General features: G+C 37.8%; 1 protein-coding gene across 2 annotated transcripts in view; it reads right to left on the bottom strand.

Annotated features, from left to right (window-relative positions):
* The window catches only part of SAMD3 (sterile alpha motif domain containing 3), a 59,073-nt gene extending 34,853 nt beyond the window's left edge, over positions 1-24,220 (bottom strand). The window contains exons 1-5 of one of the 2 annotated variants that reach the window (XM_020987040.2): positions 23,824-24,220; positions 22,894-23,086; positions 19,101-19,214; positions 1,026-1,211; positions 386-470 (exon numbers count right to left, since the gene is read on the bottom strand). In XM_020987040.2, coding sequence (XP_020842699.1) covers positions 386-470; positions 1,026-1,211; positions 19,101-19,214; positions 22,894-23,086; positions 23,824-23,902 — 657 coding nt within the window. In that variant the 5' untranslated portion in view covers positions 23,903-24,220. The remainder of the gene's footprint in view (positions 1-385; positions 471-1,025; positions 1,212-19,100; positions 19,215-22,893; positions 23,087-23,823) is intronic. The other variant, XM_020987042.2, reaches the window with a different exon arrangement.
* Positions 24,221-25,472: the final 1,252 nt, after the last annotated feature.

Genomic DNA, 25,472 nt, shown 5'->3' with positions numbered 1-25,472 from the left:
CTTGTCTAGCATCGCCCAGCCAGTATCTGAGGCAGGACTGTTATGCATATCTTATGCATAAGCACAGAATTACTTAAAGTTAAGTAAGGTTAGGTGTAGCTAGGTGGTGCAATGGATAGAGTGCCAGGCCTGGAGTCAGGAGGACTTGTGTTCAAATGTGACCTGAGACATTTACTAGGTGTGTGACCTTGGACAAATCACTTAATGCTGTTTGCCTCAGTTCCTTCATCTATAAAATGAGCTGGAGAAGGAAGTGGCAAACCACTCCAGTATCTTTGCCATGAAAACTCCAAATGGGGCCACAAAGAGTCCGATACAACTGAAAAATGACTGAAGAATAACAACAAGTTAGGTTAAGAAGATTTATATCACTGAGGATACTTACAAAACCACTGCCATCTTCATCAAGGAATGGGTATGCCTGAAGCAGGGCATTGACAACATCATTGTACTGTTGGGTAGTTGGGTACCTGTTCAAACAAGAAGACAAAGAGAAATGATTTCAAAGAATCTCTGAGTTAGAAAGGAACTCGAAGGTCAGCTAAACCAGTAGTGTCAAACTCAAATAGAACCGGACACCTATAGCCACATATTGACTTAGAACAACACAAATTAACATTACCTATGTTATATTGTATTTTTATTTATTTTGTTAAAGAATTCCCAATTACATTTTAATCTGGTTCTGCCTGGGTGTTCCCCAATTTTGACACTTTTGATCTAGGCCAACCTGAGTAAGAACCTTTTCTGCAGAGGTCTTTAACAAAAATAAGCTTGTATTCTCTCCTTTTAGCAAAATTGGGATTTGCATAATAGCAGATGGATTGTGATTATGTTTCCTCAAATCTCTCTACTTATAGTCCTATTAGGAACAAATGGGAATAGACATTTGAATAATAGGCATTGTTGAATACTTCAGCAATTCATCATTTAAATACTGAAAAGAGCCAAGTCTGTATGATTTAGAGCCTATATTGTGAACAGATGCTCCCCTAAAGCAATATATGCAGAAAATTCATACTTACAATGATCCTTCGAGATACTTTGTCATGTCTGCTTGTAAAAACTCAATGATCCTTATCCTCATGCTGTGATCTGGACATTTTTGCTCAGTTAACATGCATTTGACATCATATGGGAAGTCCGGTAAAATATAAGATTTTGTCCACTGTAGTGCCTTGTTCCTTGCTAGAAGATGTTTCACATTTTTTCTGTCAACCAAACCAAATAAAAACAAAACAAAAATTGATAAGCTACAATAGGTATTTTCATTTCTCATTATAAATCTCATTCATTCCTTATCTTTGCTCTAAGCAACAATGATGTCAATTGCTTTCTGGAGTTTTCTGATTAGGAAGTCACTTGGGTGGGTGTGATATTCTATTCATCTTTGCATACATAACAGGGCTGGCTATGCTGGCACAATTCTTTCCTGTTTCTGGGTTCTTCTATTCATCCTATGTCTTTCATTCTCATCCTTTTCCCCAAATCTCTCTGTCAAGGGACACCAATATGATGTAGATCTTTGTTAGGCCCTCATCTGGAGCAAAATTCTGGAGGAACAGAGACCACGGGCCAAGGGTTCCCAATGAGACAGAGTTCTCCAAACAGAGGGGAGGACTCTAACTAGGGAGGGAGCAGATGAATAATAGGAATTGGGCCTGGGATTTAGAGAGCATTTTTTGGGTCACTTAAGGGGAAAGGAGAACCAGGTGAACAGGAAGCTGCTGAGAGTCGCTTGGAGACGAAAAATAACTCAAATAAAAGCAAGACAATAACAACAAGCAACATAATCCCCTCCCTTCCCCCACCCCAGGATCTTGCATGATGACTGCTCATTTGCTCTCTCTTCCCCACTTTCAACAAGATGTCCTTATCTCATTTCCCATATCAATGATGCCAAGGGAGGGATTACGAAGGGTAGTACCAGCATTTCTGTCCAACACCTAGAACTACACTGCGGATATGTGAACTGTCCATAAATATTATTCAAATAGTAGCCCCACTGTGCAGATCGGAGGAATTGCATTTTCCCTTTGTGTACAATTACAAAGCTTTGAAAGGCAGCAAAAATGACTTAATGATGTTCTGGGGGCAGAGTAGATTCCAGGCTATGCCAACTAACACAAATTCAATCTAATGTTACACAAGACAAGTGACTCATCAAGAATTAAAAATAAATCCTACTTTGGCAGCAGATGCTGGCAGCCATAACTTTAAACACTCATATACAACATGCAGATGGTATTTTTACTGCCTAACGTAAAAATAAATTAAAAAAAAGATTAATAATAAATAAAGGTTTATAGTCAGACTAAATAATAGGACTAGTCATATCCATTATTGAGTTTGCCAATGGGCAAAATGAAAACACATCTATTTTGAGGTCATCTCCACCTCTCTGCCCTGCATCATTCAAAGAGGCATGACCCACATTTTAAAGGAACTTGTACATACAGTGTGTTCCAATAATATTGCTATCCAGCATATTGCCGAAGGAAGTTATAGATACCAGAAAAGTTCCCATATACACAGAAATATTTATAGCAGCATTTTTTGTGGTAACAAAAACTAGAAATAAAGCAAGTTGCCATCAATTGGGACATATCTGAACAAATTATGGTACATAATGTAATGGAATATTACTGTACTATAAAAAGACAAAAATAAGGAATTCAGAGAAACTTGTGAAGACATATAAGCTGATATAGAAAGGGGGAAGCAGAACCAAAATAAAAATGTACTTAATAACCACACTAATGTAAATAAAAACAACACTAATGGTGGCAAACTCAGATCAATTTAATGATTAATCTTGACTCCAGATGATGAAACATACATTCCTTCTGTCATAGAGAGGTATTATACTACAGGTGAGGAATGAGGCATATAACAACAGACATGGTCAATATTTCTGTTTGTTTTGCTTAACTGTACTTTAAGGATAAGGAAGGATCTATTGGAGGAGGAAGTATTGTGAAGTGACAACAATGTAAAAAAAGCATGAATAAAATATTAAAAAAGAATAAAAGGAAGCCAGCACATAGCGTCCAAGTGAGGGGAGTTCAAGGCTTTGGTGGTGTTGTCTAAGAACTCAAGAATCCCAGCTTGGTCATGAGATGCCATAATACATAAATAGGAGATCTCCAGGTTATGGAATGTGAAAGGGTTGGGAAAGATCTGAGCGGAGACCCAGATTCTATGCTGGAGAAGCTCAGCAGTCTTGGTTTAGCTGTGGGTCCAGATGCCCAGTGGCTAAAATGTTCCCCTCATCCCTTATTTTTTGAGGTATGAGTCTTAGATGATCTGGTTTTCTTCAGCTACTCTGGTACCATGGTACTAACTGAAAGTTTATGCTCTTTGGGAATGGGTGCTAGGTTATGTTTTCCTATTGCTCTAGAAGAGGAAGGAATGAAGAAAACATAGGAGGGAGGTAGGGGAAGGAGGGAGGGAGGGAAGGAGAGAGAGAAAGAGAGAGAGAGAGAGCTCAAATAGCACATAGATGATATACTTGCTAGAGGTGACACAGTTTTGAAGGCACTAAGTCATTGATTCTCAAGATATTAAAAAAGGGAGAGATGCTAAAAAGACAATCAAAGACATAAAAAACTACCATACCTACTCTAATCTCTGTAAAGTATGGGACTTATCTACATGCAAAAAAGGGGTTGTTGTTGTTCAGTCATTTCCAGTGTTTTCTGACTTTGTGTAACCCCATTTGAGGGTTTTTTTTGTGTTTTTTTTTTGGCAAAGATACCAGAGTGGTTAACTATTTCTTGAGGCCAACAGAGTTAAGTGACTTGCCCAGGGTCACCCAGCTAGTAAGTGTCTGAGGCCAGATTTGAATTCAATGAGATGCCTTCCTGACTCCAGGCCCAAGACTCTATACTCTATCCACTGCATCACCTGGCTGCCCTTCCCTTCTCTCCTCCCACCCCCAGCAAAGGGTATTCTTGATGAAAAAAGGAAAAGACAAGTCTTTGCAACCAATATTCTATAGCCAGTGACGCAAAACTAACTGAAAGGCACAGAGAATATAAGATCTGTTGGTTACAAAGAACAGTCAGTGCAATAGAACAAAATGTGGCATTAAAAGTATCTCTCAGGGCCAAGTAAAACACAATTACAGCTATCCTGCTAAAACAATTTGTGGCATCTATTCAGCAGGACATAGACGACTACAAAACATCTGCTGTTGTTTACGCTTGCAAAGTTTTCTGTGGCCATGTCCATAGGTGAAGAGCATTTGCCTGAACGTCATCATTGACCACCTCCACCTCCTGCCAAGGTGTCATGCTGTTATTATTCTGGTTGACCTCTTTTACTAAAATGGTCCGTTCCATCCCCACATGGATCCTCCCCAGGCCCTATTCCTCCATTTCATGCCTCCAATATAGATAATGTGATTTTTTAAAAAAGACTATGTTTCTCCATCTGTGAAATTAGGGAGGTGAATGAGATGATCTCTAAGGCTTAGAACAGTGGTGAATACTCAAAACACATTCACTAAATACTCATGTATTGACTAAATCCATTTTGACTATTTTTACATCCGTGCTTAATATGATGAAAACTTAAGATGATGTGGAGACATTTAAGTAACATTCAAGCATGAAGAAAAATAAAGAAATGATCTGTACTATATTAATACTGTCTTTATTTCCAGAAAGCCATAACCAAAGCAATACCATCTTTAAAACGAGAGAAAATGCATGAAAGTATACATAAACCACAGTACAAGATTCAATGGCCAATGTGGACGATAGGCTACGTATCCAATCTAAGAGTTTCTTTAAAGGAAAGTTCACTTTTTAATTGGACCTTGTATTTGTGGCCTAAATCAGATCAAGACATCCCCAACTGAAGCAACTTCAGACATTGGGTATTGTAATTTGTGTAATGAGCATATAAAAATAGGGTAATAACTGAACAGAGGCGTTGAGGTTCTTGATGTTACTCAACAATGAGTACCATCAGCCAACAGATATAACTTTAGCATTTCAGCTAGTTACAATGTCACCATGCTGTGACTTTACAATGTTACAGACAGGTTTCAAATACTGCCAAAGTGAACACATCCAAACTTTTGGAGTTTCACATAGCACATTGCTCTGTTATCTCCTTAGTGCAGTTATCTTTGTTATGTTGCGTTATGCTATGCTTTGTTATGTTATATTATACTAATATTAATGTTACATTATACTACATATTGTTTTCCAATTACCTGTTTGTCTCTTCTGGACTGTGAGTTACATGAGGGCAGGTACTGTGTCTCAAAAAAAGCTTTATACCTTCCCCAGCACCTAGAACAGTGTTCTCATATGTAGGTACTTAATAAGCACTGTTTGAAAGAACAAATCAGCTCATAACTCTTCTCTCTTGCCCTGACTTTCTGCATCATGTAAACACATTTTCCAAGAGTGTCCTTGCTATGGACAGTTTTCTACAAAGGGGAAGGGGCTTGTATTACTGTCCTCACTTTTGTATGACAAAGTGGTTCTCTAGAAAAGAGAATGGGGGACCAGGGTGGAGTTCCCTTTGCTGTTCTTATTTCCATGTCTGCTCTTCACTTTGAAAGCAGTGCTCAGACTAGGTCCAGAGCTAAAAAGAGGCCAGTGAAAAGTGACAGGCACTACACAGGGACTGAGTAAAATGTTCATGACCTGCCACGCAGAATAGCCACATTATGCTATAAGAAATGATGAGCAGGTAGACCAGAAAAACTTGGAAAGACTTAAATGAACTGATGCTGAGTGAAGTGAGTAGGACCTGTAGAACATTATATACAGTAACAACCACGTTATGTGATGACTAACTTTGATAGACTTATCTCTTCTTAGCGATGCAAGGATCTAAGACAACCTCAAAAGACTCATGATGGAAAATGCTGTCCACATCCACAAAAAGAACTGTGGAGTCTAAATGCAGATCAAAGCATATTATTTATTCTCTGTGTGTGTGTGTGTGTGTGTGTGTGTGTGTGTGTGTGTGTGTATGTTTCTTCTTTCTTGTGGTTTCTCCCATTGGTTCTAATTCTTCTCTACAACATGACTATTGTGAAAACAGAATAAATATGAATGTATGTGTTGAACCTATATCAATTTACATGCCTTCTTGGGGTGGGATGAGGGGAGAGATGGGGAGAAAATTTAGAACTCAAAATCTTATGGAAGTGAATGTTGAAAACTAAAAATAAATTAATTAATTAAAAAAAGATGAAAAACAAAACAAAACAAAAAAAAGAATCCTTTAAAAAAAAGAATAGCCACATTAAAGAAACTCACAACTTCACCAGGCTTGGCCCTTCCACTTCATAATTGTACTCTTAATTACATACTCCTTTATACTCCTAGAACTCAGGGATCAGGTATTTAGAACCATTGAGAATGGAATACCATGTACCACTTGAATAACCATAAAAACAAATAGTATGGAAATATCTAGAGGTTTAAGAGATCAAGAAAAAAGGAAGGCATGGAGGAAGGTACAAGAACATGAAGAAATGTATTTAAAAACAGCTACCAATGGATTAGTTTTACATCTAGTGAGTGAGATCAAAAGGCTGCCTGGGTTGCTTGGAACATGGTTATAATTTCTGGTCATTATCTAACCCTGAGGCAGAAAAATAGAGGCTCCTGAGATATGAACTAATTCTTCAGAATTACAAGCTGGGCAAGAATGTTTAGCATATAGCCATGTATATTATTCAGGAAAGACTGTCTTTGTCTTCCTGTGCCAATATTTTTGTACTTGAGTGACCAGAAAAGAGAAGATGTACAATTCAGGAGATTCTCAGATAGTTCAGATTGAAGGGACAGGCTAGTTGTGGACCAGGTAAGTGACAGTCTTCAAATAAGATACATAGCTATGTCTTGCATGACTTGAATGGTGTTTAGGGAAGATGCTCTTTTTTTTTTATCCAGCTGTTGGTACATTTCACTTTGACGCATAATACAAATGCTTTGAGATCTCAGGCTTTTTTGGTGCTATTTACTACTTTGGCCCCCATATCTGTCACTTTATAAGACTCACAGAGGCTTAAGTCAATGAAATGCATGTGTAGGGGCACATATGACTCTGTTCAAGAGAAGAAGAGAAAGGAGGGACATGTGGACAGCAAATAGGTAAAGTACTGAATGATTACAAATAGAACTCATTTAAATCCCCTGATGCCTTTGCAAGTAGGAGATGTAAATACACAGTAGGATAAGCGCTGATGAACTTTCTCTAGAGCTCAATGCAATATAGAAAACAAAACATCAATAATAATTTCCCTAACTACCCATCATCCTTAGCCTGGGCATAAATCTAGATATCCAACTAGAATCTTGGTCTTTAGTTTTAGGATTTGGAACCCTGAGATTACAAAGGTAACAATTACACACACACACACACACACACACACACACACACACACACACACACATACACAGAGTTCCTCTATTTCCCTCTTTCCCACCTCCTTATATAGGAAATTAAATGGTAATAAATTGTCTGTCCTAACATTGAAAAGGGGTAAAATGCTATTCTTTCATAGTTTGGGTAAGCTTGAGCTAAGAAAATTCAGTTTGGTTTTTGTTTTTATCTGCCTCTCTAATGGCAAGTTTCAAAAGCCTGTGATGGACAATAGGCTGTTTTCTAACTATATTGTCACTTTCCTTGTAGGTCATACTGGGGTCCAAAATACATCTTGTGCTTCAAGTGCTTTATTATATGTAGATTTCAGTGATTTTATCATCTTTTAAGTAGGGGTACCCTGACTATATGATAACTTTTCCTTACAGCCATAAGATAATGTGTTTATATATGGATTGATCCTATAAGATCAGGTCAAGCTGGTGCTATACGACCTCCTTTCTCCATATTGTGAATAGGCAATGGACATTCACTTTTGAACACCTTTCTTCTCAGGATTCAGATTCTATAAATGGATCAGTCTTACATCTAATAAGTGAGAAAATCTAAGAGGGGGGATGGGGAATGGAGAAAGAAAGTGTTGATTATATACCATTATTGGTCCCCAACCAAATGATCTCTCAGTATGAAGAATTCAAGTGACCTGACTCGTCATTGACTAGTCATTTGTTCAGGGATTGAGTGAATTCAGTATGTCTAAATAATACATAATACTGAAGCTTCAGTCAAAACTTTAATGACAATCTCAGCTGAAAATAAGTATTTATTTAGGTTACACTTGCCCAAAGGAATGCAGCCCAAAACAGTCATCTATGTGGCTAGGTGGTACCTCTTCTTTAAAATAAAAAAGAACTCATAAAACTGTATTTTTGAAGGGAGATCAATCTGTAATTTTGTTGGTTTAGAAAACTCCTAATGAGAAAACTACTTTGATAAATGCAAATCAGCAGTGTTCTGCAACTTATAGTCTCAGGAAGTTATCTGGGTCAGTGAGAGGTTAAGCATCTTCCTCAAGGTCACCCAGGATTAGACCCTATCTATGTCAATTCTTCCTGACTTGGAGGTCAGCACTCTGTACTAGACCAGGGTTCTTAACCTTTTTGTGAGTTTTCATAGGGCCCTTTCATAGTCTGGTGGAGTCTATGGACTCCTCAGAGTAATGATTTTAAGCCAATACAATAAAATACATAGGATTACAAATGAAACCAATTATATTGAAATGCAATTATCAAAATGTTTTAAAAAACAAGTTTATAGACCCTAAGACCCATGCTGTAGGCCATGCCACCTCTCAGAATAGCTAAGACTACCATTTTGAGCTAATGTCCAAGGCTTCAGAATTAGGGGCCACGCACAGCCAAGTTGTCCAAATTTTTACTTGATGTAAAGAAACATTTCTTAACAATTAGAGCTTTACCAAAACGGAATGGATTACCTTGGGAGGTGGGAGTTTCTCCCTCTCTAGAAGTCAAGTGGAGATTAGATGACAACTTGTTAGAGATGCTGTAAAGTGGATGTGTTCTTGCTTAGGCTTAGCATTAGGCCATCTACTTTTAATGTTGTATTGATTAACTCTGTTATCTAGACTGATCCCAATTGGATATTCTCTTTTTAGAAATTTCAATTGATACGGGAAATTACAGAGCAATTTTACTTGCATCTGGACTTCTTTAATTTCCTTTTGCCCCATGTGGCCACGCTTTCAGGATAGAAATTGAAAAATTTGGGGTATGCCTCAGTGTTACTATTAAATCCATCAGCATACTATGAACCTTGATGCTACTGAGGTATGATAATTAACAGAAATAGATAGCAATCAAAGGATGGTTCACCCTGAAAAGTCCCACAGGACTCTTTTATTTCCCATTCTGTTCATTGTGTGTTCAATTCAATTAACATTTAATGATACGTATAGAATTCCAAGGATAGACTATACTTAACCACCCATCAATTTACGTGAACAAGCTTTTTACCAGAAGTTGTATTAACTCAACCTCTGTAAAAATAATAATAGCTTGCATTTATACAGCACTTTAAGGTTTGCAAAATACTTTACAAATATTATCTCATTTTATCCTTGCAACAATCCTGGGAGGTAGGTGCTATTATTGGCATCACCATTTTATACATGAAGAAACTAAGTCAAACAGGTTATGTGACTTGCCCACAGCTAGTATCTAAGGCAGATTCAAACTGAAGTCTCCCTGACATCAGGTCCATTACTGTATCCACTGTACCACCGAGCTACCACTAAATCTTTAAAAACCCATAGATTGTTAGAGATAGAAGTAAATCTTTTGCTGCCTCCTTACTTTAGAAGATTAGGCAGATTAGAGAATTCTGGTCCAGAGAGGTTAAATCACTTGGTTAGGGTCATGGCTTCTTAGTGGTAGAACAATGTCTCCTTATTCCCAGCCTACTACTCTTTCCATTATGACACACTGTTCCTTACCCAAATACTTTAATAATTCTTGCCTTTGGCATATGCCAGGAAATGATGCAAATGTGATCATGTCAATCCATCTATATTCTATGTATATTATAACATGTGTGCCCAAATAAGTCAAGAGTATTATGGAGAAAAACAACCTGAGAGTTGTTACTTTGATTAAGCACAGATAATGGGGTAAGCTCATACTCTGTTTATTATATATAGTTGCAAAAGAAAAATTTAGAAGAGTTGAAAGAGTCTCTGAAGAGCTAGTTCAACCAGAGCTGAGGGAAACAGACCATTGATGACTGTCCTGGCATTTGAAAATGAATAAATATCAGATCCTCAACAGAAAAGAAGCCCAAGGATTGGTTAAGGGGCCTTTCAGGGGGAGATTGTTTGTACTTCGACACACTTACTGAGAACCTAGGCCCTTTAATGCCCCCATGATGTTTGTTTGGATATACCCCTAGTTCTGTAGGGAAGGTCTCTAATCTCCTGGGAACCAAGAGAAAGAATGAAAATGCCTAGACTTCTCATAGCTCTTTAAAGGAATGCAGTGCCCAAGCTACATTTTCCTGTATTCTCCTCCCCATCCCTCATATTTCCAACTGTTTTTATTGGATATGTTCTCAGTTTAATATTGCTGAGATTTGGCCTTTGCTGGGAGGCAGATGGTCTTTCCTGAGACGTGATCTTACAGTAAGACCAGATGTAGCTCCCTTCTTTTCCACCACCACTCAGGACTTGGATGGGCTAGTCCATGGTGACTTTTGTAAGTGTCTTCTAGACAGCTAATATGTCTAAAAGTGAAATTCAAGCAAAAAATAAATGGTTTTCCTCATTTCCACTCCAGTCAAGTCAACAAGCTCCTTTTTTAAAGCACTTTCTGTATTACAGGCATTGTATTAAGCACTGCTTTTACAAAAAAGGGCAAAAAGAATCTCTAATCTCAAGTAGCTCATAATGTTGCTGTTTGTTGTTGTTCCATCACTTTTTCAGTTGTATCTGACTTTGTGACCCCATTTGGGGTTTTCTTGACAAAGATACTGGAGTGGTTTGCCATTTTCTTCTCCAGCTCATTTTACAGGTGAGGAAACAGAGGCAACGAAGTTAAGTGACTTATTCAGAGTCACAGAGCTAGTAAGTGTCTGAGGCTGGATTTGAACTCAGGTCTTGCTGACTCCCCACCCAGCACTATGTCCACTGTGCCATGTAGCTACTCCTAATCAAATAGAGGAGAAAACATGCACTAATATCATACAACTAGTATGTATCAGAGCTAGGATTTCCTGACTCTCGAGTCACCCCTCACTACCCCATCATTTACCATAAAATATTATAGTAAGCATTTGCTGAGTCAAAGCTAATATGCAGTTATGCCTCACTGTGGAAAGAAAATACGTGTATTCATTTAAAAATACGGTGAAGTTGGGGTTGAAGTCATCTTCACTAGTTTCTTTTAAAAGACTTTCCTAATACATAATCTTCTCTCTATTCTTTAAGGAGCCTCTACCCAAGTAATGAAATAGTATAATACAATTAAGATGGATAAGCATGAGGAATATAAAGAAATCTAGACAGATCGAATGTGTTGGGGGGAGGGGGGAATCAGCACCAGATGAACTAAATATATACTAATTGTAATTATATAAAAGGCAAAAAGAAAGGGAACAAATGGACAAATAATAGAAGTTGAGGCAAAAGGACTGCCTGACAAGTAATGATGTGTTAAAGTTCATTCTAATGTAAAGTTATGATAAAAGTTCAATTGGGTTTTTTTTTTGTCATTTAATAAAGTTTATATGGGGCGGCAGCTAGATGGCACAGCGGATATAGCATTGGCCCTGGATTCAGGAGAACCTGAGTTCAAATCCTGCCTCAGACACATAACACTAGCTGTGTGAGACCCTGGGCAAGTCACTTAACCCCATTGCCTAACCCCCCCCCAAAAAAAAGTTTATAATGAGTCTTCTTTTTTTAAGAAAAAAGAAGCATCTACAAGTTTATTTAAATTCATGCCCTCTAACTGGGCACCAAAAAAACAGAAAGGAGCCATAATTGAATATCATATAAAGGAATGAGCTTTGTCTGGAACAGATGCTATGGCTAGCACTAATTACAATCTACTTTTCCCAAGTAATTTCCAGAAAACTACTGACATAGAAGATCAACTGCTTCCTAATGGAAAGGGCCCAGTTAGTCATCAACTTAAACAAATGCAACATGTCCCCATTAAATACAAATTCAAGGTATCACCCAGCGACATAGTGTCAGTGCTAGCTGGGTCTAATCAGTCCTATTTAGGTGAGAAAGACTTGAAAAATACATGGCTTCAAACAGCCTTTTGGTAAGCAAGTCTTTCTTATGCTGTTTCCACTTTACAAACTCTGTTAGACCTCTCATGGTTGTTTGATACTAACTAGCCTGGAAAATTGGTTAATGTTCCTGCTCAGATCTTCCCAGCATGTTGTCCCCAAATTCCTTATCCTGTGCCATAGACAAACGATGCTGATTTGGACTTGGTAGTGTTCTACCTCTGCTTGCTCCTTGATATCTCTCACTTGAGTTGCCCTTGAAGATAAAACTTACTTGTTAGATTAGGATTCCAACTCAAGATGCTCTCTCATGACCCTCAGCATGCAACAAGCATTTATGGGGATACAAAGAAAGGCAAAAGATGGTCCCTGCCCTCGAGACATTTACAGTATAATGGGAGAACTAACATGAAAACCATCATGTGCAAACAAAATATGTACCGAATAACTAGAGATAATCATTAGAGGCAAGGCACAAGAATTAAAGAGGCTCAGGAAAGGCTTCTCTCATAGGAGATAGGATGTTAGATGGCACTAGAAGGAATGCAGAGAAGCCAAGAGACAGAGATCAAAGGGGAGAGCATTCCAGGCAGTGACTGACTACGTCTGGACTCCAGAGATAGATTATCTTGTGCACGGAACAACAAGGAGGCCAATGTCAATGATGCACCAGTGCTACACTGTTATCTCTAATATATACAAAGAACACGAAGAAATAGACTGGTAGATACTGGAGGAAGGATTTATGGCAATATCTAGCTAAGAGTTGCACAGAATGGGAAGCCACAGGGGTTTTGTAATCTAAATTGGCAGAGGCAGTGACCACACTGAGGAAATCATATGTCGTACTGAATATTTTAAGTTTTAATATCTACTAGTTAGTAAGCAAAGGGTGACGAGGCTACTTATCTTCCAGAACAGTTATGTGTTGCCCTCGGGGGAGAAGAATATACTTATTCCCTCCCCCACTATTCCTACTCCCTGAGATCAGAGTGAAGGAGAATTTAAAAGCTTTCATTGGGTAAGGATGAAAAGGAAAACTGATCCTCAAAGTTGTAAAGAACTAGAATCTAAGCTCCTAGAGGTCAGGTCCTGTTTTATTTTTATCTCTGTATCCCCAGTGCCTGGTATAGTTTCTGGCACACAGTAGGCATCTAATCAATTAATAATTGAATTAAACCTATTGAATTAAATTGAATTACTGATGAATGTCAAGCCATTCCCAGAGAGCTCTCATTTCTCATTTCTATTTTGAAATCGTCCTTTCACTAATTCTACAGCTTTAATGGAAGCTCACTATACATCTATAGAGATCTATAGGAATGGCTATTTTTGGCCTCTGAAGCTATTCATTGATTACTGTTCTTAGCACTTTTAATATCAGTAATGTGCCGTAACACTAACATGCAAAAAAAACCAATCCACATTATTGGGGAAATTCATCCCATGTGAATTAGTACCAGCATTATTTTTTTTAGAATAGGACTGGCTAGGGTCGTACCCAAGTCTGTACTAGAAGTGGAAAGAAGTAACACAGTTTCATATGGTTCCCTTCCTCTTTTTAATCACCTAAAGTCCTTAAACCTTTTTTTCATCTCCTGCCAAAAAAAACCCTCCCCAAATATCCTTGTATGCTTCCAAATCTATATGGCCTCTGTGAGGAAACTAGATCAAGGAACTGAATACCCAAGACACATAAGGAGATTTTAAGAGAGAACCTAGTTGCCTTTGAGGAAATTTTATATCATAATTCAAATCACCTGGCTCAGATAAGCTACATCCTAGGGTCCTGAAAGAACTGGCTGTGTGTAATTTGAGCTACTGTCAGTGCTATTTAAAAGGTCATGGAAAAGGGGAGAGATCCCTCAAGATGGAAGAAGGGCAAATTTTCAAGGAAAAAAAGGTAAGAATAGAATCTGTAAATGATAGGCCAGTGATCTTGACTTCAATTCTTGGGGAAATTCTAGAAAAGATCATTAAAAGATTTTTGGTGAAAGGGAAAGGGAAGTGGCAATTTCTGGTGAGTGCAAAATAGTTTTGTGTTATTCAAATTTCCTTTCCTTTTTACTTGAAGATCTTCTTCCTGGTCACTTGCAAAATTTGTGTTTTGTCATTGGAATTACTAAATTTTGTTAAATTTGGTTGGTCTTGGAGTTTGCCTTGCAATCTGTGGATCCTTACAACAGCACTCTATTTTCTGTGTTCAGAAGTTCTGGGCCATTTCTCGTATTATTCTCTTAATTATCATGTTCAACTTCTTTGACTTTTAGTGTTCTTCTGGGAGACCAATGATTCTTAAGTTTCTCTATACATTTTGTTTTCAAGATCAATATGTTTTTTGCTTATGAAGAGATGTTCTTTTTTAATATTATTGCTGTTTGCCTCTCTTCCTTTTTAAAAAAAAATAAATTCTTTATTGATCTCTTATTTTTTATATTATCATTATCTTCAGTATCCATACCTCTTTGCATCCCAGAAAGCCATCTCAATATAACAAATAGTATTTTCTAAAAACATAAAAAAAGAAAAAGGTGGTGGAATCCACAACTAATGAATACATTGGGAAAAAGTCTAATAACATGTGCAATGTGTAACATCTCTGGGCCTCCCACCTCCACAAAGAGGTAGTTTGGGGCTGTCTTCTCATATCTCTTCATTAGACTCATGCATAATCTTCATAATTTTGTTACATTCACTTTTGATTTCCTTTGTACGTAGTTGTTCTTTTCATTTACATTGTTGTACCTATCTTTTATGTTGTTTCTTAGATTCACCTAATTTACTCTGCATCAGTTCCTTCCATGTTTATGTTTTCCCCACATGCATCATTTCTTACAGCACAGTAATATCCCATTACATTTATGTACCATACTATGCTTAGCCATTTTCCAATCTACTTTGTTTCCATTTCTTTGCTATCACAAAAGTGCTGCTATAAATATTTTGGTGTATATAGGGATATTTGCTTCACTTTCACCAGGACTATTTCACTTCTGTGTATTTTTATTCTCAATCAATTTTTTCTCTCTTTCAATTCTTTGGAGAGATTTTCTGTTGTGGATTCAAGTTTTTCTATTTTGCCAACTATTTCTGCTGTGCAGGTCATATATTCTACTTTCACAATTCTTATTTTTCTTTTGAATCATTGGGAATCATCTCTGGAAATCTACAAGGTGTTTTGTCTGTTCAGATGTTGATTTAATTTATTTTATCTTGAAATATTTATTTGGAGATTGGACTTGTTTGATCTTGTTTAGCTGTACTAGTGGCCACTTCACTTCTGTTTTCAATTTGTCTATACTCAATGCTTTTTACTGTTTTTTTTTCCATCATGAGATCTTTGCTAATTTCAGTCTTTTTTCCCTCTTATATTCCCTTATTGCTCACTTTCTGACTTCTCCCCCCTTTGATGACAGAGTTCATCTCCCAGAGCTAGACTTCAAAGTTATCTCAGCACCCTTCCATTTTCGCTGATCTCACTCTCTGCCCCAAAAGACACTGAAGGGAGAGAAAGAACTGTGCACAGCTGGATTCCAGTCCCTTTTCTTTCAAGTCTGGTGCAGCTCTGATCCACACACACTTACTTGTCCCTTCCCCAGTTATCTCTGCTCTAGTTCTCTGGTATTCTAATTCTCTGGGCATGCTATTGCCCCAGTCAGAGAAAGCTTCTGCTTTCCTCTATCCATGCCTCTTTTGCACAGGAGTATGGGTGAGTTTGGGAGGGTGATCAGAATTGAATTCTGCTGTTTGCTGCCACAGAATAGTGGGGTTAGCACAGGATCAGGTTGTGCTGACAGAGGCTGCAATAACAGAAAAAAAAATTGATGAGTGGATTCCACAGTACAAACCTGGGAAACCACTCCAGTATCTTGTCAAGAAAAAGTCAGACACGACTGAAAAATGACTGACCAATGTGTGTGTGTGTGTGTGTGTGTGTGTGTGTGTGTGTGTGTGTGTGTGTGTGTAATTTGTTGGTAATATGACCTGGAAGTCTGGTAAGTGGTGATTTCAAAGAGCCAGCACAGCTTCATCAAAAACAGGTCATTCCATACTAACCTTATTTCCTTTTTTTTTTTTAAACTGAATAACTGAACTAGTAACTGAGGGGGGAATGCTATGGATATAATTTGACTATATATTAGCAACATTGTTGATAAAGTATCATATACTATTCTTGTAGAGATGATAAATATGGTCTAAATCAGAGATATCAAACATATGGCCCATAATATGCCTAAGTGCAGCCCAAACCAGATTAAAATGTATTTGGGAAGTATTTAACAAAAAATATAATGAAATATAGATAACATTAATATATGGTTTTCTAAGTCAATATGCAGATTGCTAGGATCCTAATGTTAATTTAGTGGTCCCTATTCCTATTTGAGTTTGACACTACTGGTATGAATGATAATAAACTTAGATTCAGAACTAAATTATCTAAGATTGTGTGACTAGACTCAAAGAGTCATTGCTAATAATCCAATTTCAACATGGCAGGAAGTCTCCAGTGAAAAAACAATAGGGATCTGCTTTTGGCCCTGTGCTGTTTAACATTTTAATCACTGACTTGGATAAATACTTACTTATCAGATTTGTGGATGACATAAAGCTGAGAGGAGGTGCTTAATACATTGGATGACAGTTAAGATCCAAATGGATGCTGACAGACTAATGCACTGGGCTGAATCTAACAAACTCCAATTGGGATTGGGTATAAAATATAAGATGGGAAAGGTAAGGTTAACCATAAGTAGTGGCCTACAAATTCAATGAATCATCAATATGAAGTGGCTGCCAAAAAACAAACAAAAAACCCCCCAACAAAACAAAAACAAAAAAGAACAACAACAACAACAAAATAAAACCCTAATATAATCTTGAGCCATCAGGAAACAGTTCCATTTGACTTTGCCCTTATTGGACCTCACCTGGAATACCGTGTTCAATTCTGGGTGCCATGATTTAAGGACACTGATAATGTCCAAAGGAGAGCAGGCAGGATGTGAAGGGTTCTGAGTCCTGGTTACATGAGTATCCCTTTAAGGAACTGGGCATGTTTAGCCTGGAGAAGAAGACTCAGGGGAAACATGATAAATGTCTTCAAGTATTTGAAAGTCTTTCTTTTGGACAGATTCTGTTTGGTCCCAGAGGGTGGAATCAGAAATAATAGATGGAAGTGGCCAAAAAAAAAAAAAGAAAAAAATTTAGGCTTGATATCAGGGGAAAAAAACAACCTTCTACCAAAAAGAGTTTAAAGTTTATTGAGTGGTAGTGACCTCCACTTCCTAGGAAGACTTTAAGCATGGAATGGACAACCCCACATATATTATAGTGGAGAATCCTTTCATGTACAAGTTGAATTACAGCCTGCGATTCTGTGGGGCTGATCTAATAAACTCACTACTATTTTCATCTGGGGGACAATTCCATCATATCTCTAAGGAAAATAGACACTTTGACCAAACCCCAAATCTACACAGGGGACACAGCCCTCTCCTAAAATAATGATAGCACAAAACCTTCTAACTAGACAAGAAGGATTCTTCCTCCTTAGATATACTCTATCTGTTCCCTGACCCAGGTCCCTTAAAACATATAATTCTGCCAGGAGGCAGGATCCACTGAACAAAAGGCGTAAGTCAGGATGCAAAGGATACTTCTCTAAGTAAGTGCTTTCCCAGAGACTCTGGGTATCATAAGTAGCCTTTCCTGCATGCCTACTAGCCTGGCTGCTGATCTAGAGCTCTACCTAGTCTTCCTGGATACAATAACTCAAATGGCACTATCTATCAACTGGTCAACCTACCTTGCATGACTCCATTTTATGCTGGTCTGCCTCCTCTAGAGCCTGTTTCCATGGGGAAATTATTGTATTATAAATTTCAAACTGAAAGGCTGTATTCATGTCCTTGGGACACTTGAGGCCAATAGTGATGTAGCTAGTATAGATCTTAAATGTCAGTGACCTAAGAGAGCGCAGCTCTGAGTACCATTCCAAGGCCTACACCCTTAACTGATATATAATTGTCATCTTTAGTATCTTAGTTTTTCTCAGTGTTACTAGTGCTTGGATTGGTGGTCCTATTGATTTTCTCTCTCAACCTGTCTTGAGGGTTGAAATGGTACAACATATATATCAAAGCACAAAACAAAAAAAAAGAATAAAATATACCAAGTTTTTCCTCCATTTTAGCCCTCTTCCAACGACTCGCTGGTCATTGGAGCACCTGTGGGCTCTTGATGACTATATCAGTGGAACATGCTCTCAGGTAGGTGCTGCCATACTGGAGAAGCTTTGCATATAGGCCCAGCACTGTATTATATGTCTGTTATCCAGGGCTCAGGCTAGCTAAATTCAGAGGCTGATCATTAAATATTGGCTGCCAGTTGGAATTTTTTTGGTAATTCACAAAAACTGTCTACTAAAATTTGAGAGATGCTCTGCATCACTGGAGGGAGTAGTCAATCAAAGATCTTTTGAAATACTGGAACAAGTACCTCTCTCATATCCAGAAAGTCGAAAAGTCTCAATAACACTTGTCTGCTCCACAGGTAAAGAGTACAGAATCTGTGTACTCAGTTAATCCTCACAATACAGATCATTCTCATGAGTGGATAATTTGTTTCTTAATGGCCTTGACAATTGCCTTTACTCCCCACTTCACTTGGCTTGGGAAACCACAGCTGACATGCAGAAGAATAAAGTTGGGCAATGAAATCCTCCAACCAAATATTCTCTCAGTCAAATACTAGTTTCAAATACATTTGATTGTAACTCCTTTTCCGGAGAAAGAATTCAAGGGAGGTTTACTAAAATGCTAAACATTTATGGGATTCCCCCATTTTTCAAACATGGAAAATCTTTGAATGAAATAGCAATTACTCATTTTTAAATCCAATTAGCAAATTCAGAAAATATCCTACTGACCCACCTTTGTTTCAGAACCCTTTGGTCAATTAGTCCAACATCAAAGTTTTCATTTGGATGAAAAGATGTCTCCAGCTGGGCGTTGCTGATGGAATTATAGAAGTCCTTATCAATGCTGCTAAGAAAGAGATATATTCATGGATAGAATAACATAAATAATTCCTTTAACAGATTAGCAAATATCTATTGAAGAACCAGTTTCATCCCAGACCACTGAAGTGGGACTTTATCTGCTGACTTCTTATTATTGTGGCTTGGCTGTCTACCCAGAGATGGCCATGATTGTCTTTATCCTATACCATGCTCTATCTTACCCAACAGAATTTAAAAAAAAAAAGTTACCACAGCTGTTTCTATAATATATATGCAACTAGAACCCAACAAGTTCTTCATATTCAATAGATGAACAATCAATCAATCAATTAATATCTATGAAGTGCCTAATATGTAACAGGCACTGTATAAGCGCCGGTACAAAGTTTAGGGACTTCCCTTAAAAAGAAAATGGTGGCTTTGGTTAGCTCTTTAAAATTCTAATCCCAGGCAGAGTATTCAGTATGCCCCTAACACTCTTTTAACAAAGAGCAATCTTATAATTATAAATGGCTGCTTTACAAAAAGCAATCTATGCTCCTTATAAAGCTGTGCATTTGTCATCTGCATAGAAAGGAGAAATATTGTTTAGTATGACTCAACATTTACCCTATCTGTTTACCTAATAGGGGTGTTTGCCTGTTAAGCTCTCATCTCTAGGTTGTTTATAGTTCCTTCCTATGCGTCATTACTGATTCATGGAACATTTAACTCCTTTACCAGTTGATTGTATTTGAATTCTTGGGTAGGCATGGGATTGACTAATTTAACTAGGTTTTTCAAAGACTAGAGAATTGGGTTTAGAGAGAGCAAAATCTGGGTACAAGTCTTCCCTGTGACACATACTAGTTGAGTGACCTTAGGCACCACACTTAACCTCCCATTGCTTGAAACAAGACTATAATTTGCAACTAGCTCTGTATTGGTGAATGGAATTTCCTTGCTGTGATAGTTCCCCTACAGTTACAAATCCAGTCCACACCATAACATAGACTCATATTTAACGAGGAAATATCTCAGGAATGGGGTTCTTAAAGAATTATATGGACTTCCCTGAGATTCTTTGTGTTTGTGTCCCTAATTGGCTACCAGTTGGAATTTTTTTTAATTCATAAAATGTTCCACTAAGACTTGGAGGGATACTCTGTATCACTGGAGGGGGTAGTCAATCCGACATCTTTTAAAATAGTGGAACAAGTACATCTGTCATGGTAGGCACTGAATAGGGGGCAGCTAGGTGACTCAGTGGACAGAGTACTGGGCTTGGAATCAGGAAGACAATCTGCCTGACTTTAAATCTCACCTCACACTTACTAGTTGTGTGACCCCAAATAAGTCTGCCTCAGTTTCTTATCTGTAAAATGAGCTGGAGAAGGAAATGGCAAACCACTCCTGAATCTTTGCCAAGAAAATCCCAAAATGGGGTTATTCCTCTCATGAAGAGTGGAACATGATTGAAATGACCAAACAAACCACAGGTATTAAATAAATGCTCATTGACTGATATTCCTATGAAGTTACAATGTATATGTGAAATAAATGGAAGTCCTTTGTGTTTTTGACATTCATGGATGCAGAAACTAGGTCACTGAGATTAAGTGATCAAGTCACTGGAGTTACAGGATTTAGAGCTTGAAGGGACCTTAGAACTCATCTAGTTTAACTCCCCTCATTTATCAGAATGAAAACAAGGCTTAGAAAGTGGAAGTAACTTGCCCAAAGACACAAAGATATTAAGTAGCTCAGCCTAAATGGAGCCCAACTCACCAACTGTGGAGCATTCTTAAGTGACTTGCAGTAAGAACAAAGCTGCCTCACTGTCACCTACATTGTGCCTAAGGGAAAAAAATCTCACACAAATGGAGAATGCCAGCACTGAGCAGGGAATGGGGGGGCAGGAAAAGTAGGGTGCAACAGGGAGGGGGCAGAAGTGCAATGAGAGACTGATAGTGGTCTACCTCCACTACTCCTATCCATGCTCAGTGTCAACATGCTTCATTTACAACTTTCTGAGCTACAGACTGACCGGGATAGATTTGGGGATAGATGTGATTTGGTAAGTATAGGGAACTTTCAGATGAGGAGCCATTTTCAAGTTTCGTCAGTAACTTCTTGGCAACTTATAGTCTTAGGAGTTGCCTAGAATATTTAGAGGTTACATGGCTTTCCCAATGTCACACAGTTAGTAGGTTTCAGAGACAGGATTTAAACCCAGGTCTCTTTGCTTATTCACTTTTTCTTCAAGAGGACATTTTGAATACTCTAGAATAGTTCTTAACATTTTTTAACGTGTGTCTCTCTTGTAAAGCCTATGAATCCCTTCCTAAAATTATGCATTGAAAAATGGATAAAATAAAATATATAAGATTACAAAGGAAACCAAAGGTTAGCAAACAACAAAGATGTAATTTTTTCTTCAGAAGTTTCTAGACCCCTTGAAATCTATCTATCCATGACCCCAAGTTAAAAACCTCTTCTCTAGAAGCAAATTTTTAGAAAGGGATAGAGGTTGGAAACATAGGATTATCTATCAACGATCTGGAAAGGAATCACTCTCCACAGTTCACATTTAATTGATTAGCCCAAACTCAAGCAGGTACCAACCTAGATTGCATTGTGGGGGGAAAAGCAAAGGCAGAAGTATAAACACACTGAAAATCAGAGCACCCAGTATAAAATAGATTCCATTAAGCCTGTAGGAGCTCTAAAAAAAGGAAACTAGAAGTATACCAGAAGTATTTTTTTTCACCCTTTCCAAATGAGCAAACATTTTCTGAATGTCACAGTTATGTAAGACTCCAAGCAAACTTATACGCCTGAACCTATCATCAGGGAATATCTTTTTTAAGGTGAATCTTGCAGGCAAAAACTCTTATTTCACTGTACAATTTTATACTCCAAACATACATAGAAGCAAATAAACAAAAGACCAAAATCATTGAGCTGCCACCATGTAGTTCTCCCTAGAATTTCCCTGGAATGCTGCCATGGTATCTTAGGGTTCTAAAGAAAACAGTTTTTAAAACCCCTCAGTTACAGCTGTGCTTTCACAAATTACAAAGTGGAGACCTCTAGGGGAGAACCTGAGTTAGATAGGAGATGGAGTCCCAGGCAAAAAGTTTGGGTACCCTGAGTAAAGAAGACCAATAAAGAGCCTGACGTAAACAACCACCTTTTTTTTTTAAGGCAATTGGGGTTAAGTGACTTGCCCAGGGTCACACAGCTAAGTAAGTGTGAAGTATTTGGTCTGAGGCTGTATTTGAACTCAGGTACACTCCTGACTTCAGGGCCAGTGCTCTATCCACTGCGCCAGCTAGCTGCCCCTCATAAACAACCACTTTTAAATCATGAGCTCTCTGAGGGTACTACAACTCCTGTTGCACATGCTTCAATTGTTAGGGAGAAATTACTCTTAGCAGGAATTTACCTGTATTTATCACTCTTGCAACCATTAGTTTCAGTGTTTCAATGGAAGCTGGTAGTGAACACTAGGCAAGTAATATAGAGTATCTTCACTATTCTTAAATAATCTTTGAGAAATTACCGTCTGCAAAGTATGTTACAAAAATACTCCCAGTATGACTGAAGATGTTTGTGGTCTGCTAACTGAAGGAAGCCCACTAGAAAGCTTTCCTGTGGCTGTTCAAGGGCCATTGCAGAATATCCTGCATCCCAAACAAGAATCTTTTCGGCATCACACTTACTGATGGACTGCTTCTGCTTGCTTTGATGGGATTATCACTCTGGAATTTTCAGAAGGTTGTGTCAGTTCTTCATTTTTTTGCTTATATTTTTTAATTAGGTCCATCAGAACTGCCTGATGTCCAATCTTCTTTACCAGCTGCTGAACCATCCGATCATTCAGTGCGAGCAGAGCAGCCCCACTCACTTCTTCCTCTGGGGAAAAGAGAAAATCACTTCGCTCTTTTACATGACAGTACAATACAAAATCAAGCATATAGAACCGAAGCATACTCAAAAGGCAAAGCCATTGCCTGTGCGATTCCAAGAGACAAAGCAATCATGAGATCATCTGAAATGTCCTTGATGGACAATTATATGAAAATTGCATTTTTAATTTCATTTGGGAAACTTTAACCTTGTCTAATCCCAAACCTATTTCCTTCCCCCAGAAGAATGTCAGACCAGAGGGTCACTGTAAGAATTGTTACTTCCCCATTTTAAAAACTGCAGATGCCTGAATTTCTCCACTAATAGACATTTGTGAGTGGAGAAAAAAAGCCCACTCCTGGCAAATTACCGAGGCAATCTGCTAGCTCCCAAACTGGCAAGTGGTACTCCCACACCCTCAACACTATAACGCTGAAATCATTGGTCCTGCATTCTTAAAAAAAAAAAAAATTTAAGTGACACAAAATTCCCCCCAAGCAGATATCAATCTTTAAGAATGGTTAGAAATCTAATTTTTGATTTGGATTTTTCTGAAATACCCCATATCTCACTGGTATTAATGTGTCAGATTCAAACTAAGTTCTATTCATCAGAGAAATTGAACTTTTCTTGCAGTTACATTCAAAAAAGTAAGACAATTAAGTCAAAATGAAAATAGCCTGGAGAGCAGAAAGTCTAAATTAGTCAGTATAGACATGCAAGCATACATATACACAACTCACCTCGAAACCTGTGAACTAGTTCTCCTAAATTTTTCTGCACCAACCAACTGCAGACCTGATCAACTGACCAAGTTTCCATGGCTGTATTAGAAGTGCACCTGTAGAACACAGGAAGGAGGTTCTTGGCTTGGTTGATTTTTTTCAAACGCCCAGGTCTCCAAACTCAAATTCCTCTTATGTTTAGCTGGTCCTGCCCCTCTAAATATTAAGCTCCTTTTAGATTTATATTTTAGAAAACTGTATTAAAAGACATACTCATAGACTAATAAGATAATAAAAAGATAGGCTCATAGAAAACAAATCGCTAATTTCTTAACCTCTCTCCAGTTCTAATTTCTTCAGTATCTTCTTCACCTCTTCTTACTTTTCCCCCCACTGGCATCCCTCAGCTCTTCTAACAGACAGCCTCAGACATACAATGGTACCCAATTCCTTACCATTAACACCCAGGTTTCTTCACAAAGAAAAGAAAGGTGTGAAATTCACCACTACCAGGCTCATCAGGAAGTGGTTGACATTTACAGAGGGGGGGAGTTGGGGAGGGGGGAGAACTTAGAAAGGATAAGATAAAAGTCTGCCAGAGATGTTTATTGTAAACCAAGAATAGTTAACCCTTTGCTGTCTTACAGCTAGCGTGGAGATTTAGTCCCTGCTCCTGATTACTCAGTGAGACGGAAGGAGAAGAGTGACTGTGACAATGCAAACCCATAGAAAGTTTACAGGGGGAGATCTTGGAATATTTTTGCTTTCTTCTATTACTCCTGCCCCGTCAGAATTTAACGCATATTCTCAGACACAAAACCAGCAGGGACAAGCAATATCATTCCAGGCAAAATTACCTGGGTTGCAGTTTTTTATTTTTTAATTCTTTTGATTGTGACCTTAACAATATCAATAAATACAAACATTTCAATATACAAAGTAGAACAAGAGAGATGATAATATACAGAAATGTAGACCTGTATAGTTTGTTTTTTGAAAAGAAAAAAGATTCATAAATTTATTAAAGTGGTAACAAAATTTTATGTCCCCTTCTGTTCTTTAAAATATTTATTCTGGGAATTAGATGTTTTATTGATGCTTTTTTTTGAATAGCTATTACTAACCACTAAATCAAACAAACTAAAGTGCTTCCAAAGCACTACACATACACACATGTATGTATATACACATAGAGAGATACAACACACATATATTTAAACAGAGCAAATCAACACATCACCCATGTCTGATTTTTTTCAATATGAGATACTTCCATGAAAAAAAATGGGTAGAAAGAGTTCTAAGATGTTTACTTAGAAAGCTTTTCTACTTGCCACAATTCTCTTGCATCTGCTTTAAAATTGTTATGTGAATCCATTAGCTTTAGTTTTAATTCTAGTTCTCATTTCCCAAAGGCAGTTCAGACTATAGTTTTATGATTGATTTCAAAGTCACAGAATTTTAAGTTTGAAGGGATTTTAGGGTAATATAGTTCAACTTCTAATCCCCCATATATCCTCATCACAACTTACCTAACAAATGATCATTCAGTCTCTGCTCAAAGATATCCAGTGAGGAAAACCCCACTACCCTCCTCCCTAACTCCATCCCTACAACTCCATCTGCTCTGGAAACCTCTGTTAGGAGATTTTTTCTGACATCAAGCC

Source organism: Phascolarctos cinereus, unplaced genomic scaffold (genome assembly GCF_003287225.1).
Source record: "Phascolarctos cinereus isolate Bilbo 61053 unplaced genomic scaffold, phaCin_HiC Scaffold_5;HRSCAF=322, whole genome shotgun sequence".
NCBI lineage: Eukaryota > Metazoa > Chordata > Mammalia > Diprotodontia > Phascolarctidae > Phascolarctos > Phascolarctos cinereus.
This window is presented reverse-complemented; position numbering and strand designations above follow the sequence as displayed.